Source organism: Salvelinus fontinalis, chromosome 17 (assembly GCF_029448725.1).
Source record: "Salvelinus fontinalis isolate EN_2023a chromosome 17, ASM2944872v1, whole genome shotgun sequence".
Lineage (NCBI taxonomy): Eukaryota > Metazoa > Chordata > Actinopteri > Salmoniformes > Salmonidae > Salvelinus > Salvelinus fontinalis.
Genome location: NC_074681.1, coordinates 20,571,546 through 20,588,749, shown reverse-complemented (window position 1 = coordinate 20,588,749; position 17,204 = coordinate 20,571,546). Strand labels below are relative to the sequence as shown.

At 44.3% G+C, this 17,204-nt stretch overlaps 1 protein-coding gene across 1 annotated transcript in view; it reads right to left on the bottom strand.

Moving 5' to 3' along the window:
- The window catches only part of LOC129814546 (semaphorin-6B-like), a 71,578-nt gene that overhangs the window by 11,709 nt on the left and 42,665 nt on the right, over positions 1-17,204 (bottom strand). The window contains exons 3-8 of the mRNA XM_055867721.1: positions 15,140-15,251; positions 14,792-14,852; positions 14,524-14,586; positions 4,280-4,378; positions 4,103-4,193; positions 3,441-3,572 (exon numbers count right to left, since the gene is read on the bottom strand). Coding sequence (XP_055723696.1) covers positions 3,441-3,572; positions 4,103-4,193; positions 4,280-4,378; positions 14,524-14,586; positions 14,792-14,852; positions 15,140-15,251 — 558 coding nt within the window. The remainder of the gene's footprint in view (positions 1-3,440; positions 3,573-4,102; positions 4,194-4,279; positions 4,379-14,523; positions 14,587-14,791; positions 14,853-15,139; positions 15,252-17,204) is intronic.

Genomic DNA, 17,204 nt, shown 5'->3' with positions numbered 1-17,204 from the left:
AGAGACAGAACAGGGATATGCCGTTACACGCACATACAGACCGTTACACACAGACACACACACACCCCTTCCACACATACTACAGATGAATCCCTCAGGGAGCGCACCAACACAGCTCCATATTTACACCTCTGTACCAACAAGCAGCACATCAATATGGTCGCCGCTCTCTGGGGTCAGCCATTAAGCATTCATGTCCTGTTTAATTTATCATCAGTGCCAAAGACAGAGCAGTTATTTATTAATCTCTGTCTCTGTCTCTGACCTCCAGGGTTCCACACTATGTTTTACTCTGAAGGAGATTTTATGTCCTAGATCCGTTGGTCTCGTCCTCTCTGATTTGACAGAAAACAGTACATCTAACCTGGCACCTACAGCAGGGTTCACCAACTGGCAGGCCGCAGCCCGAATTTGGCCCCCGGGTGGTTTTATAGAAATGTTTTATTAAAATAATAACAATCATTGTTGGACATAAAATACTGTAAAAACACCAGGAAATCTGTCCCCATGTATTCCCACGCATAATAGAGAGAGACACACAATACCCCATAATGTCAAAGTGGAATCATATTTTCATACATTTTCTAAAATGAGTTATGAAATTAAATGAAAATCTGAAATGTCTTGAGGGAATAAGTAGTGCACCCCTTTGTTATGTTAACCTTAAATAAGTTCAGGAATAAAAATGTGCTTAACAAGTCACATAATAAATTGCATGGACTCACTCTGTGTGTAATAATAGTGTTTAACATGATTTTTGAATGAATGCCTCATCTCTGTACTCCTCCGTTGAGCAGTGCATTTCAACCACAGATAAAACCGCAAAGACCACAGAGGTTTTCCAATGCCTCGCAATGAAGAGAAGCTACTGATAGATGGGTAAAAATAATAAAGCAGACATTGAATATTCCTTTGAGCATGGTGAAGTTATAAATTACATAAAGATACAGGCGTCCTTCCTAACTCAGTTGCCGGAGAGGAAGGAAACCGCTCAGGGAATTCAGCAAGAGGCCAATGGTGACTTTAAAGCGGTTACAGAGTTTAATGGCTGTAATAGGAGAAAAATGAGGATGGATCAACAACATTGTAGTTACTCCACACTACTAACCTAAATTACAGAGTGAAAAGAAGGAAGCTTGAACAGAAAAAAATAATTCAAAAACAAGCATCCTGTTTGCAACAAGGCACTAAAGTAATACTTCAAAAGATGTGGCAAACAGTTAGCTTTTTGTCCTGAATACAAAGGGTTATGTTTGGGGGAAATCCTAGAGAAACCCTGGTTCAGTCTGCTTTCCTCCAGACACTGGGAGATGAATTCACTTTTCAGCAGGACAATAACCTAAAACACTAGGCCAAATATACACTGGAGTTCCTTACCAAGAAGACACTGAATACTCCTGAGTGGTAGTTTTGACTTAAATCTGCTTGAAAATCTATGGCAAGACCTGAAAATGGTTGTCTAGCAATGATCAACAACCAATTTTAAAGAACGATAAGAATTTGAAATGAATAATTGGCAAATGTTGGGCACATTCCAGGTGTAAAAAGCCCTTAGAGATTTACGCAGAAAAAGGTACAGCTGTAATCTCTGCTAAAGGTGTTTCTACAAAGTATTGACTCAGGGATGTGAATACTTACAGTTGAAGTCGGAAGTTTACATACACTTAGGTTGGAGTCATTAAAACTCGTTTTACAACCACTACACAAATGTCTTGTTAACAAACTATAGTTTTGGCAAGTCAGTTAGGACATTTACTTTGTGCATGACACGAGTAATTCTTCCAACAACTGTTTACAGACAGATTATTTAATTTATAATTCACTGCATCACAATTCCAGTGGGTCAGAAGTTTACATACACTAAGTTGACTGTGCCTTCAAACAGCTTGGAAAATTCCAGAAAATTATGTCATGGCTTTAGCAGCTTCTGATAGGCTAATTGACATAATTTGAGTCAATAGGAGGTGTACCTGTGGATGTATTTCAAGGCCAACCTTCAAACTCAGTGCCTCTTTGCTTAATTAACATCATGGGAAAATCAAAAGAAATCAGCCAAGACCTCAGAAAAAAAATGTAGACCTCCACCAGTCTGGTTCATCCTTGGGAGCAATTTCCAAACGCCTGAAGGTACCACGTTCATCTGTACAAACAATAGTACGCAAGTATAAACTCCATGGAACCACGCAGCCATCATACCGCTCAGGAAGGAGACGCGTTCTGTCTCCTAGAGATGAGCGTACTTTGGTGCGAAAAGTGCAAATCAATCCCAGAACAACAGCAAAGGACCTTGTGAAGATGCTGGAGGAAACAGGTACAAAAGTATCTCTATCTACAGTAAAACGAGTCCTATATCGACATAACCTGAAAGGCCGCTCAGCAAGGAAGAAGCCACTGGTCCAAACCGTCATAAAAAGCCAGACTACGGTTTTGCAACTGCACATGGGGACAAAGATCGTACTTTTGGAGAAAAGTACTCTGGTCTGATGAAACAAAAATAGAACTGTTTGGCCATAATGACCATCGTTATGTTTAGAGGAAAAAGGGGTAGGCTTGCAAGCCAAAAAACGCCATCCCAACCGCGAAGCACACTGTGGCAGCATCATGTTATGGGGGTGCATTGTTGCAGGAGGGACTGGTGTACTTCACAAAAAAGATGACATCATGAGGTAGGACAATTATGTGGATATATTGAAACGTATGTAATATATGTAAACGTCTGACCCACTGGGAATGTGATAAAAGAAATAAAAGCTGAAATAAATCATTCTCTCTACTATTATTCTGAAATTTCACATTCTTAAAATAAAGTGGTGATCCTAACTGACCTAAGACAGGGAATTTTTACTAGGATTAAATGTCAGGAATTGTGAAAAACTGAGTTTAAATGTATTTGGCTAAGGTGTATGTAAACTTTCGACCTCAACTGTATGTAAATGAGATATTTATGTAATTAATTTTCTATTATTTTGCTAACATTTCTAAAACATGTTTTCACTTTATTGTGTATTGTGTGTAGATGAGTGAGAATATTTATTTTAATTCAGACAGTAAGACAACATAATGTGGAATAAGTCAAGAGGTGTGAATACTTTCTGAAGGAAATGTATGTGATCGTATACAAATGTAAGCAAGGTTTGAAACTGTTATGTTTTTGTCAGAAATTATATCTGTTTGGCCTTCTTGCGGTGAATTTGCAATCTACATGTTTTATTTTATTATGTTCCGGCCCTCCAACCATCCACTCAAGAAACAATTGGCCCGCAGCTGAAGTATAGCTAGTCCATACCGCTTTAATGTATCCAATCCTAGAATATAAGGATTTAGATAGGAAAGGTAGAGTGTTTGGGTTAGCCCGCAGTGTTTATGTGATCTAAGGAAACATTGTGAGTTCTTCACCTGTGGAGAAGTGTTCGGCCCATTCACTCACATGCAAGCACGTCATCTCAGTGTACCTCTGAACCATTTGGAGTCGTGTTTGACGGTGCGAAGAGCGGGGCTGTCGCCTAGGCTACGATAGATCACAGCATCAATCGCCAGGAAGTCTGTTACAGTACCAGTGAAGAGACTGCCCTCTGAGAGAGAGAAAGAGATAGAGGGAAAGCGAGAGAGAGAGAAAGAGAGACAGAGAGAGAAGGAGAGACAGAGAGAGAAAGAGAAAGAGAGACAGAGAGAGACAGAGAGAGAAAGAGAGACAGAGAAAGCGAGAGAGAGAAAGAGAGACAGAGAGAGAAAGAGAGACAGATAGAAAGAGAGAGAGAGACAGAGAGAGCAAGAGAGGAAGAGACAGAGAGAGCAAGAGAGAGACAGAGAGCAAGAGAGAGAGACATACAGACACACAGAGAGTGAGACAGAGAGAGAAAGAGAGAACATACAGAACATGTATTTATCATGAGTACAAGCACAGTCAAGTTCCTCCTCACAGCTCCAGTCTAGATTGATTTTCCATCTGAATGATTTCCCCTGAACATTACAGTCCTAGTACCTATGTCATTACTTCCTAATAAATACCTATGTCATTACTTCCTAATAAATACCTATGTCATTACTTCCTAATATATTGAAAAAGAATGAAAGTTAGAAAGAAAGAAAGAAACTACTGTACCTGCGAACAGAGCCACATTGGCGTGTCTGGGGTCATACGGGCACCGAGCCATCCCACTGACCGTCTCTCCCACCATCTCCAAAGAGTCTCTCTGTAACACACACAATTGTCCATACGAACACGTACACACATGCCAATAAAGCTTAATTGAATTGAATTGAATAGACAGATACTCACAGTGTAGTTGGCACACAAAGGGTTGAAGGCGTTGGTTCCACACACAAACAGTCCTTCATGTTGACTCAACAACACTTTGATGAAGTTACGACACTCCTCCTGAAGAAAGAGATAAGAAAGGATGAGAAATGAAGGGAGAGTCAGAGAAGTACTGTAAGTGTGTGAGTGTGCATACAAGTATGTTTATCTTTCAAACCCACTCCTCAAAGGGTTAGGCAGAGAAATACGTTAATGTCATATCCATATGACAATAGTAATCAATAACCACTCAGGAAATTACACACAGCACACTGTTCAGCTGTATCTCTGTGTTTTTAAAAGGGAGGTACTGTATAACTCTACACATCTTCTAGCATGACTCACCACAACATTCCCTCTTTAGCAGTTCCCATGGGGATCATCATGGGAGCTAGAATAATCTCTCCATGTTCTAGTCTCTCTCTCTCTCTCTCTCTCTCTCAATTCAATTTAAGGGCTTTATTGGCATGGGAAACATATGTTAACATTGCCAAAGCAAGTGAAGTAGATAATAAACAAAAGTGAAATAAACAATAAAAGTTAACAGTAAACATTACACTCAGAAGATCCAAAAGAATATAGACATTTCAAATGCCATATTATGGCTATATGAGTCAAGGAAGCGACTGATTAATTTTTTTCACTCTATTGGAAATGCACAACTGTACAACTGAATTGCGTCCTCTGCATTTAACCCAACCCCTCTGAATCAGAGAGGTGGGGGGGCTTGCCATAATCGACATCAACGGCGCCCGGGGAACAGTGGGTTAACTGCCTTGCACAAGGGCAGAATGACAGATTTTTACCTTGTCAGCTCTGGGATTCAATCCAGCAACCTTTCGGTTACTAGCCCAAAGCACTAGGCTACCTGCCGTCCCAGTGTGTATACATATATTGATTACTTTAGTTGTTTTAAAGTGATCTTTGTCTCACAGTCACTAAGCAGTCCATGTATCGGCAGGATGTTCGGTGGAAGAACGTAGATCAGCTGTTGGCGCTCGCATTGGGTAAAATAGCATAAAATCAGCCTCAAGTGTAGTGATATTCTTAGATTCCACTGAAAAGGTGAATTCCATAGTTGAGAGTGGTGTTGTATTGCAGGATACACAGAAGTCGGTGTTTCATTTTATGAATCCGGCGAAGAAAGTTATACTTTCAAACGTGTCACCATTTGTTAGAGATTAAGTGTTGGAGCGAGTTCTCGTCATGGTCAACTTGTATCTACAATAAAAAAAATGATATTTTGGGATGTCTTGTCTCATAGGAGACAAGAGCACAATCTTTTTACAGAAGGATACTGACAAACTGAATTTAGCGTTCAGTTTTAATATTCACAGATTTGATTGTGTTATAGCTTCTACTAAATAAAGGAAATGCTTTGGCTGCGGAAGAGGGGCATTTGGTACGTTCGCGCAGAGCCCGGTAGCAGCTCTAGCGTTGGTGCAGCTAATGCGGGAAATTGTGGTGGATCAGAGTAAAGAGGGAGGGTAAAAAGCCTTGTGACTGCGACTGGGGTCGTTGGGTCAGTGCTGGAAAATGAAAGTGGAGTTCAAGAGGTAGGAGTTTGAAACAATGGAAAATGAGCAGATGTTTCAAAGTACCCAGGATTAAGAGGAATAATTTAAGGGGTGATGAAGGTAGACATTGATAAATCAGTTGAGGATAAACAGATAGTAGAGATGGTGGGTTTTCCTCTGACGAGGATAGCGAGAGTGAGTCATTTTACGCATCACAACAAAATAGCGAGATAAATGGGGTGGAAGGGAGGTATGGGATTGATAAAATAATTTCTTAAATTGACAAAAGGGAAGAAATATATGCAGGTTATAGTGTAACATATGCTTTTCTTCCTGAAAGTGATTTGTTTATTGAATCAGCAAACGTTCTGATGTAAAAAAATAACGTGGGTTTGACAAGCCCTGAAATCGCTACACTCAAGAAAGTTGTCACGAGAGTGACAAGTGATTTAAATTCTAAAGGAAACTAAAGAGTTCAGTCGCAGCCTTAACTCTGTAAAGAAATGTTTTCTGTCTCTTCCTCTGTATTTTTTTCTTCTCAGCCATGAGCAGTTTTAAGATTTCTTCTTTAAACGTAAATGGGGCGACAGTATGACTTAATGAAGGGTAAGGGAAGTTTTCTACAAGAAACGCATAGTAATATTGAAAATTAAGTTATATGGCAAAAGGAGTGTGTAGAGGGGGAGCAGTGGTGTGTAGTCATAAAAACTAAAACTAAAATGGGGTTGTGGCTATCCTGTTCTCAAAAGGGTTTTTGCCTTTGTCATTTGAGGTTGAAGAGGTAGTTGAGGGGAGGTTATTAAAAGTGAGATATGAAAACCTCACTATGTGTTGAATACATTTACATGCCCCAGTGGTGGCAGTTGAGAGGGTATGTTTTTTAGAGACATTATCAAATACCATTGAGAAATGTAACACTGAGGATAATTTATTTCTTGCTGGGGATTTTAACTGCAGTCAGTGATTTAGATAGAAACTACAAAACCTCAAGGACTTTTTTTAAATGGCTTATTGTAATGCATGAACTTTGTGATATTTGGCAGAGCCAACATGGAGGCACGAGACAGAACACATGGGCTAATGTGAGAGAGAACACCATCTCTCTGACCAGGTTAGACAGGTTTTATTGTTTTGAGCATCCATCTCAGGCCTGTAAATCAAGTGTAATAACCCCAGTGGGATGTTCTGATCATTGTTTATCAAATCAAATCAAACTGTATTAGTCACATGCGCCCGAATATTACAGGTGTAGACCTTAGTGAAATGCTTACTTACAAGCCCCTAACCAACAGTGCAGTTTAAAAAAAATATGGATAAGAATAAGAGATAAAAGTAACAAGTAATTAAAGAGCAGCAGTAAAATAACAATATATACAGAGGGGGTACCGGTTAGTTGAGGTAGTATGTACATGTAGGTAGAGTTATTACAGTTACTATGCATAGATGATAACAGAGAGTGGCAGTGGTATGGAGGGGGGAGGGCAATGCAAATAGTCTGGGTAGCCATTTGACTAGATGTTCAGGAGTCTTATGGCTTGGGGGTAGAAGCTGTTTAGAAGCCTTTTGGAACTAGACATGGCGCTCCGGTACCACTTGCCGTAAAGGTAGCAGAGAGAACCGTTTATGACTAGGGTGGCTGGAGTCTTTGACAATTTTTAGGGCCTTCCTCTGACACCGCCTGGTATAGAGGTCCTGGTTGGCAGGAAGCTTGGCCCCAGTGATGTACTGGGCTGTTCGCACTACCCTCTGTAGTGCCTTGCGGTCGGAGGCCGAGCAGTCCTACTGTGTTCCCGGCAGGCAGATAACATTCCCTGATTCTGGATTTTTGGGACGTCTCTAGGGCTATTGGGTTGGATGCTGGTCTAATTTTAATTGATCAGGAAAAGGCATTTGACTGAGTTGAACGTCAATAGTTATGGCACACTTTTGAGGCATTTGGTTTCAGCTCTGGTTTTATTTCCATGATCAGGGTGATATATGGTGACATTGAAAGTGTGCTGAAATTTAACGGTGGCTTGAGTGCTCCTTTTAAAGTATGTAGAGATTTTAGGCAGGGGTGTTCTTTGTCAGGAATGTTAAATGCCACCATTATAGAGCCACTACTAAATAGCATTAGACATCACATTGAAGAGGTGTGTCACGCCCTGACCTTTTCTTTATATTTTGGTTAGGTCAGGGTGTGACTAGGGTGGGTACGTTAGTTTTTGTATTGTCTAGGGTGTTTTGTATGTCTAGGGTTTTTGTAGGTCTAGGTGATTTGTATGTCTATGGTGGCCTGATATGGTTCCCAATCAGAGGCAGCTGTTTATCGTTGTCTCTGATTGGGGATCATATTTAGGTAGCCATTTTCCCTTTGGTGTTCGTGGGTTCTTGTTCTATGTTTAGTTGCCCGTCTGCACTACTCATATTAGCTTCACTGTTCGTTTTGTTATTTTGTTTGTTTGTTCAGTGTTCATTCTTAAATAAAGAAGAAGGTACGCATACCACGCTGCACCTTGGTCTCCTCCTCACAACGGCCGTGACAGGGTGTACCTTTCAGAGGATATTCCTCCTATTCGTCTCTCAGCCTATGCTGATGATGTAGCTATTTTATTGAAAAATCAGGCAGAGGTGGATAGTTTGAGTCTCATGTTTTTTGTGGTTGTTTATTTCACCTTTATTTAACCAGGTAGGCTAGTTGAGAACAAGTTCTCATTTGCAACTGCGACCTGGCCAAGATAAAGCACAGCACTTTGACACATACAACAACACAGAGTTACACATGGAATAAACAAACATACAGTCAATAATACAGTAGAAAAAAAATAAAAGTCTATATACAAGGCAATAAATAGGCCATGGTGGCGAAGTAATTACAATATAGCAATTAAACACTGGAATGGTAGATCTGCAGAAGATGAATGTGCAAGTAGAGATACTGGGGTGCAAAGGAGCAAGATAAATACATAAATACAGTATGGGGATGAGGTAGTTGGATGGGCTGGTAACAGATGGGCTATGTACAGGTGCAGTGATCTGTGAGCTGCTCTGACAGCTGGTGCTTAAAGCTAGTGAGGGAGATAAGAGTCTCCAGCTTCAGTGGTTTTTGCAGTTCGTTTCAGTCATTGGCAGTAGAGAACTGGAAGGAAAATTAGGAATTGGCTTTGGGGGTGACCAGTGAGATATACCTGCTGGAGCGCGTGCTACGGGTGGGTGCTGCTATGGTGACCAGTGAGCTGAGATAAGGGTGGGCTTTACCTAGCAGAGACTTGTAGATGACCTGGAGCCAGTGGGTTTGTCGACGAGTATGAAGCGATGGCCAGCCAACGAGAGCGTACAGGTCGCAGTGGTGGGTAATATATGGGGCTTTGGTGACAAAACGGATGGCACTGTGATAGACTGCATCCAATTTGTTGAGTAGAGTGTTGGAGGCTATTTTATAAATGACATCGCCGAAGTCGAGGATTGGTAGGATGGTCAGTTTTTACGAGGGTGTGTTTGGCAGCATGAGTGAAGGATGCTTTGTTGCGAAATAGGAAGCCGATTCTAGATTTAATTTTGGATTGGAGATGCTTAATGTGAGTCTGGAATGAAAATCGGTTGATCGGTTTAGGGGAATATCCTCTGGTAAATTGGGAAAAAAAGCTTTACAGATTCGAAAAGGGTCTGGAGGGATCATTGCTTTGCCAGGGGGGGCTGGAATGGTGTAAGGGAGGTTTTAAGTATCTTGGAGTGTACCTAGGGGATGAGGGGACAATGGAAACAAATTGGAATGGGGTGCTTGAAATGGTGGAAGGGAGGATGAGGAGATGGCTGTGGTTGTTATCTCGTATGTCATACAGGGGGTGCACTATTATTGTTCACAATGTGGTTGCCTCTGCACCGTGACATCGGTTGTCATGTTAAGAGACACCATCTGGCCTTCTGGCCAAGATACAGGCAATTATTGTAGATTTATTTTGGGATAAATATCATGGGTTCCACAAAGTGTTTTGTACTTGTCAAAAGAGGAGGGGGGGACAAGGTTTTGTACATCTTGCTAGGAGGGCTGCTGCTTTCTGGTTTTAGTTTATTCAAAGGTTGCTTTATGGACCGGAAAATGTGGTTTGGAGAGGGGTAGCAGGTCCTGTATTACAGCAGGTCGGGGGATTAGGTTTAAAGAAGGATTTATTTTAGGTTGATAGTAGCCAGATTTCAAGGGGGGGGGGGGGGGTACCTTAGTTTTACAAAGGCCTTCTTAGGGTTTGGAGCATAATAACGGAGTTCAGACGCACTCCAGCATTGGCTGCTGGAGGAACCTCTGGTGCATGAGGCAAGACTGGATTGTACAACTGCAGCTGTTCCACATTTCTCCAAGATTCTGGTGAAGGGCAAAATCCTCAGCCTAAAACAGTTAATGACCATGGCTGGGCCCACCTTAATGGAGGGCTGACGGGTGGCTGAATATTTGGGGTTGAGGTCGGAAAGAATTGTCGGACAACTGCTGTAAAGCTGCAGGAAGGCTCTGTCAGTAGAAGAGTGGTGTATGCTTAATCATAAGAAGAAGGCACAAGAAGAATAAATCCCATTTCCAAGACTAGGGATTACACCCAATGTCCCAGAGTCAGAAAGAAAGGCGTTATTGCTGGATTTGAGAGGGTTGGAAGAGGTGGGTTTGGATGAGGTGAACGGGACAGACTTATATAGGGGGTGTGTCAAGGATTTGAGTAAAGATAAATTGAAGAATAGAAAAGACACTCCTTGGAGGGTAAAACTGGGTATTGGTGACAAGGTAAAGCCAGCATGGAGAGCACTGTACAAGCCACTGTTACAAAAGGCCACTAGTGACATGCAATAGAGGGTTTTGCATGGCATCATTGCAGTTAATGCTTTTGTATCTGTTATTAACTCAGATATTGGAGATGGATGTCCTTTTAGTAACATAAGAGAAACACTTTTTCACTGTTTTATGGAGTGTGAGAGGATAAAGCCTCTTTGAAATACTGGAGTCTTTGTTTACAGCTGAAGGGGAGATTTTCAATAACACTGTTGTTATTTTGGGGTTTCACTATAGTAAGCAACAGAAAATAAAATGTCAACTGTTAAAACATTTTTGGGGGTGTCACGCCCTGACGTTAGAGAGCCTTTTTATAATCTATTTGGTTAGGTCAGGGTGTGACTAGGGTGGGCAATCTATGTTGTATTTCTATGTTGGCCTGGTATGGTTCCCAATCAGAGGCAGCTGTCTATTGTTGTCTCTGATTGGGGATCATATTTAGGCAGCCTTCTTTCCACCTTAGTGTGTGGGATCTTGATTTTGTATAGTTGCTGTGTAGCCTGCAGAACTTTACGTTCGTTTTGTATTTTGTTGTTTTTTCAGTGTTCATTTTAATAAAAGTAAGATGGTCGCCTACCACGCTGCACCTTGGTCCAATCCATTTCTAAACGAACGTAACAGAAGATCCCACCACCAAAGGACCAAGCAGCGTGGCCAGGAGGAGCAGGGATCCTGGGCCCGGGAGAAAAGAAAGTGGAGGACATCATGGACATGGGAGGAGGTTATGGCAGGGGACAAAACCCTGCCATGGAAGCAGGCTGAGGCAGCGAACGAGGATCAACGACGACTCCGGGGTTCGCAACCACAACGGAAGCCCGAGAGGCAGCACACGGAGTGGTCGGCGGAGCCGAGGGGTGAACCAGAGCCAGTCAGGGAGTCGAGTGAGGAACTCGACGAAAGATTCCCGGAGAAAGGTTTTGGCGTTGAGAGTGCTGCAGAGCAGGCGTGCTGAGGAGCGTGACACCAGTCTGGTGTCATATGCACCAGTTTCACGCATCTGGCCTCCAGTGCGCCTCCCCAGTCCGGTACGTCCTGTGTCTCCTCCACGCACTCGCCCTGAGGTGTGTGTCACCGTTCCGGTACAATGTGTGCCGGTTCTACGCACCGTGTCTCCAGTGCGCCTCCACAGCCCAGTGCGTCCTGTGCTAGCTCCCCGCACTTGCCATGTGAAGGTGGTCCTTTGTCCAGGATGCGTTGTGCCAGCTCTATGCTCCAGACCTCCAGTGCGCCTCCACGGTCCAGTATATCCTGTGCCAGTTCCATGCACCCGGCCTCCAGTGAGTGTCTCCAGCCTGGTACGTCCTGTGCCTGCTCCACGCATGAAGCCTCCAGTGATGATCCATGGCCCGGAGCCTCCAGTGATGATCCATGGCCCGAAGCCTCCAGTGATGATCCATGGCCCGGAGCCTCCAGTGATGATCCATGGCCCGGAGCCTCCATTGATGATCCATAACCCGAAGCCTCCAGTGATGATCCATGGCCCGGAGCCTCCAGTGATGAGCCATGGCCCGGAGACTCCAGTGATGATCCATGCCCCGGAGCTTCCAGTGATGATCCATGGCCCGGAGCCTCCAGAGACAATCCAAGGTCCGGAGTCTCCAGTGATGGTCTGCAGTCCAGAGTCTCCAGCGACGGTCTGCAGTCCAGTCTCCAGCGACGGTCTGCAGTCCAGTCTCCAGCGACGGTCTGCAGTCCAGTCTCCAGCGACGGTCTGCAGTCCAGTCTCCAGCGACGGTCTGCAGTCCAGTCTCCAGCGACGGTCTGCAGTCCGGAGCCTGCAGCGACGATTCCCAGTCCAGAGCCCTCTGCAACGATCTACGGTCCGGAGTCGCCGGCGACGATCTATGGCCCGGAGTCCCCGGCGACGATCCACGGTCCGGAGTCCCCGGCGACGATCTATGGCCCGGAGTCCCCGGCGACGATCTATGGCCCGGAGTCCCCGGCGACGACGATCCACGGTCCGGAGCCACCGGCGACGATCCCCGGTCCGGAGCCTCCGGCGCCGATCCACGGTTCGGTTCCTCCGGCGACGATCCACGGTTCGGAGCCTCCGGCGGCGATCCACGGTCCGGTTCCATGGAAGCGGAGGGATCCACAAGTGGAGCGGGGTCTACGTCCCCAACCGGAGCTGCCACCGAGGTTAGATGCCCACTAGGACCCTCCCCCATAGAGTCAGGTTTTGCGGCCGGAGTCCACACCTTTGAGGGAGGGGGTACTGTCACGCCCTGACGTTAGAGAGCCTTTTTATTCTCTATTTCGTTAGGTCAGGGTGTGACTAGGGTGGGCAATCTATGTTGTATTTCTATGTTGGCCTGGTATGGTTCCCAATCAGAGGCAGCTGTCTATTGTTGTCTCTGATTGGGGATCATACTTAGGCAGCCCTTTTTCCACCTTAGTGTGTGGGATCTTGATTTTGTATAGTTGCTGTGTAGCCTGCAGAACTTTACGTTCGTTTTGTATTTTGTTGTTTTTTCAGTGTTCATTTTAAAAGTAAGATGTTCGCCTACCACACTGCACCTTGGTCCAATCCATCTCTAAACGAACGTAACAGGGGGACTGTAACGAGTGAGCTAAGAGTCGGGAAGCATGTTCAGGGAGTGAGTGTTTTAATAAATAAACAGAACATAATACAAAACAAGAAAACACGAACAACACACAGACATGAAACAGAAACAGTGACGCCTGGGGAAGGAACCAAAGGGAGTGACATATATAGGGAAGGTAATTAGGGAAGTGATGGAGTCCAGGTAACGATGGTGACAGGTGTGCGCCATAACGAGCAGCCTGGTGACCTAGAGGCCGGAGAGGGAACACACGTGACAGGGACAAGCTAAGATGGCTATTGTTCTGAGTAGGAAACATAAGATAGACACGGGTTATGAGCAGGTTGTAAGATGTGTTTTTAACTGATTAGTCAAAGTGAACATAAAAGTGGATTTTGAGTTCTTCTCGGCTGTAAAAGATCTCCCATTGTTTGAGGAGAAGTGGGCTTATGAAGGAGCGGTTTGTTTTGTGGAGGAGGGCAAACCTTTTTTTGTCGATGAAATGAGTTGAACGTATATATATATATTTTTTTATTTAATACATTTTTATTTAGGAATGACACATTTGTTGCTTAATTTCTGAAAAGACACAGTGTGCCATTATTTGTGTTCATTATTAAGTATAAAATAAAGGTTTTTATAAAAACTCAAAACTCTGTCTCTCTCTCCACTTTTGATGTCAAAAACCTTTGATGTTGTTACTTTCTCTTTTTCTTTCTTTCCCTTTCATCTGTCAACCTTAATGTCACACAACTCTTTCTCTCTCCCACGCTCTTCCTCTTTACCTCCAATCTGTCTCTATCTCTCCTTTTATCTGTGACTGTTTGGTCTTCTACCTCTATTTATATATCTCAATTGCTTACTCCACTGATCGCTCTCTCCCTCTCTCTCCCTATCTCCCTCCCTTCCATCCTGATTTCCATGGTCTACCCCAGGGCTGTGTGACAGCACCATCTCATTATCTCTCTCTCGCTGTCTTTTCTCCTTCCCCGATTTTCTCTCTCCTCCTTCCCCACTTCTTCTCTTCCCCTCACTCTCTCTTTCTGTCTTCTCTTCCCCTCACTCTCTCTCTCTTCTCTTTCCCCTCACTCTCTTTCTTTCTCCCCTCTCTGCCAATAAGACAGATAAAAGTAAAATCTTTCTCTCTTTTATCTCTTAGGCCTCCATTATTCACTGATCGTATCACCCCATATTACTCATCACTCAGATCAGTTGCAGGTATCACATTCTCACTGCAGGACAACATGTCATTGGGATTACTAGAATGGATAACCCCACAGCACCCCCAACAACACACTGTAGTCTAAAGTTGTTTTTTCTGTGAGTAACCACTGACGTACGCTGCCCTCTGGGCTAGAGAGGGGAACTAACCTCATGTTTGCCCTTCATCCTGCAGACTCGAATGTCATTCTTATTGGATTCCCACGTCCGCTTCTAGCAGAGGACCACAAAATGATATGACCACAGGGTTACAATCATACTGGGATCTGATTTAATCAGAGGTGTTTGTTACATCAGTGAGGTCATACACTTAGTGTCTGTCTGTCTGTCTGTCTGTCTGTCTGTCTGTCTGTCTGTCTGTCTGTCTGTCTGTCTGTCTGTCTGTCTGTCTGTCTGTCTGTCTGTCTGTCTGTCTCACCTTGCTGTAGAACATTTCATCCCCTGACGTATTGTCCAGCTCCACTCTGTATAGATCATCTCTGTTTTACAAACACATACAACAGGAGAAAAACAAAGACGTTTTCAGTCTTTTACAGAGTATCTGATCATGAAACAACTATATACTTTGTACAGTGTGTGTGGTAGGGTACTGTGTATAGTGTGTGTGGTAGGGTACTGTGTACAGTGTGTGTGGTAGGGTACTGTGTACAGTGTGTGCGGTAGGGTATTGTGTACAGTCTGTATGGTAGGATACTGTGTATAGTGTGTGCGGTGTGGTACTGTGTACAGTGTGTGCGGTAGGATACAGGCAGTTTCTGATTATTACCTGGCTCCTATGTAGAGAGTGCGGTTGACCTGGAGCACTGTCTGAATGTGCAGCTCCTGTCTCTGAGAGGAATGATGAGCTCTACCCACAAACACAGGATACCTCCTCACCACTGAGAAAAAGGATGAGAGAGCGAAAGACAGGGTTGTTTATACTCTATCATTACATTACAGGGGACGGAGAGAGAAACACAGGAACGATGGAGGAAAAAAAAGCAAGGGGAAGAGTGAAAAAGTAAGAAAGGCGGAAGAGGGAGAAACAGAGCGATGGCAGAAAGATGGAGACAGACAATGATAGTGATACAGGAGGGGAGGAGGGGATAGATCAGACACATACAGTATGGAAGGACAGGCAAGACATACTGCAGGAGGGGAAGAGGGGATAGATCAGACACATACAGTATGGAAGGACAGGCAGGACACACTGCAGGAGGGGAAGAGGGGATAGATCAGACACATACAGTATGGAAGGACAGGCAGGACACACTGCAGGAGGGGAAGAGGGGATAGATCAGACACATACAGTATGGAAGGACAGGCAAGACACACTGCAGGAGGGGAAGAGGGGATAGATCAGACACATACAGTATGGAAGGACAGGCAGGACACACTGCAGGAGGGGAAGAGGGGATAGATCAGACACATACAGTATGGAAGGACAGGCAGGACACACTGCAGGAGGGGAAGAGGGGATAGATCAGACACATACAGTATGGAAGGACAGGCAGGACACACTGCAGGAGGGGAAGAGGGGATAGATCAGACACATACAAAGGACAGGCAAGACATACTGCAGGAGGGGAAGAGGGGATAGATCAGACACATACAGTATGGAAGGACAGGCAGGACACACTGCAGGAGGGGAAGAGGGGATAGATCAGACACATACAGTATGGAAGGACAGGCAGGACACACTGCAGGGAAGGTGGAGAGGACACAGTGACATCACCATACGGACTCCTCTTCAGGAGATTGAGTGGGACCCCTTTCTCATTGTCCTTGACTGCAGGGAGCGACATAATACACATCCATCCATCTACATATCTCCAAACCTCCTCCCTCCTTCGATCGCTCTCTTTTTCTCTCTGTCCTCCCATGTCTCACTCTCTCCCTCTCCACCTCTCACACCCCCTCCCCTTGAACTAGGTTGATGCTCAATCAGATATGCAGTAAAACAGAAACAAAGCAATGACCTCAGATCGCAGCTCCATAATATTAAATCAAAGGAGAGGAGGAGGGGAGAGCATTACATCTTTTGTTCACACACTCAAGGAGAAACACATTTCCCAGTGCTTCTGCAATCTATCTCTGTGACACGGTTGTTTCGTGTGAAAACAGCTCCAGACCAAGGCTGTGACCCCTGACCTTTCTGTCCTGATGGAATACTGAGATCCACCAAGGGTCATTCAGCACGGATACCATACATACACAAACGCATGCAGGCCAAAGAAACGCATACACACACTGAGTATACCGGAAAATGAAGAACACGTTCCTAATATTGAGTTGCATCTATAGCTGTGGGACGTAGTTGGGTGGTGGTGGTGCTGCGTTGTTGTTGATGGGGGGATGAGCAAAAAATAATGAGCAAAAAATAATTTTTTTCAGAGGGTCCTGCAGCACCCCTACTTCCCGCAGCTATGGTTGCACCCCTCCTTTTGCCCTCAGAACAGCCTCAATTCGTCAAGGCATGGACTGTACAACGTGTCGAAAGCATTCCACTGGGAAGCTGTACCATGTTGACTCCAATGCTTCCCACAGTTGTGTCAAGCTGGCTGGATGTCCTTTGGGGGGAGGACCATTCTTGATACATACGGGAAACTGTTGAGCGTGAAAAATCCAGAAGCGTTGCAGTTCTTGACACACACCGGTGCGTCTGGCACCTACCACCATACCCCGTTCAAAGGAACCTTACATTTTTTGTCTTGCCCATTCACCCTCTGAATGTCACACATACACAAACTATGTCTCAATTGTCTCAAGGATTAAAAATCCTTCTGGATTCACCTGGTCAGTCTGTCATAGAAAGAGCAGGTGTCCTTAATGTTTTGTATACTCAGTATACA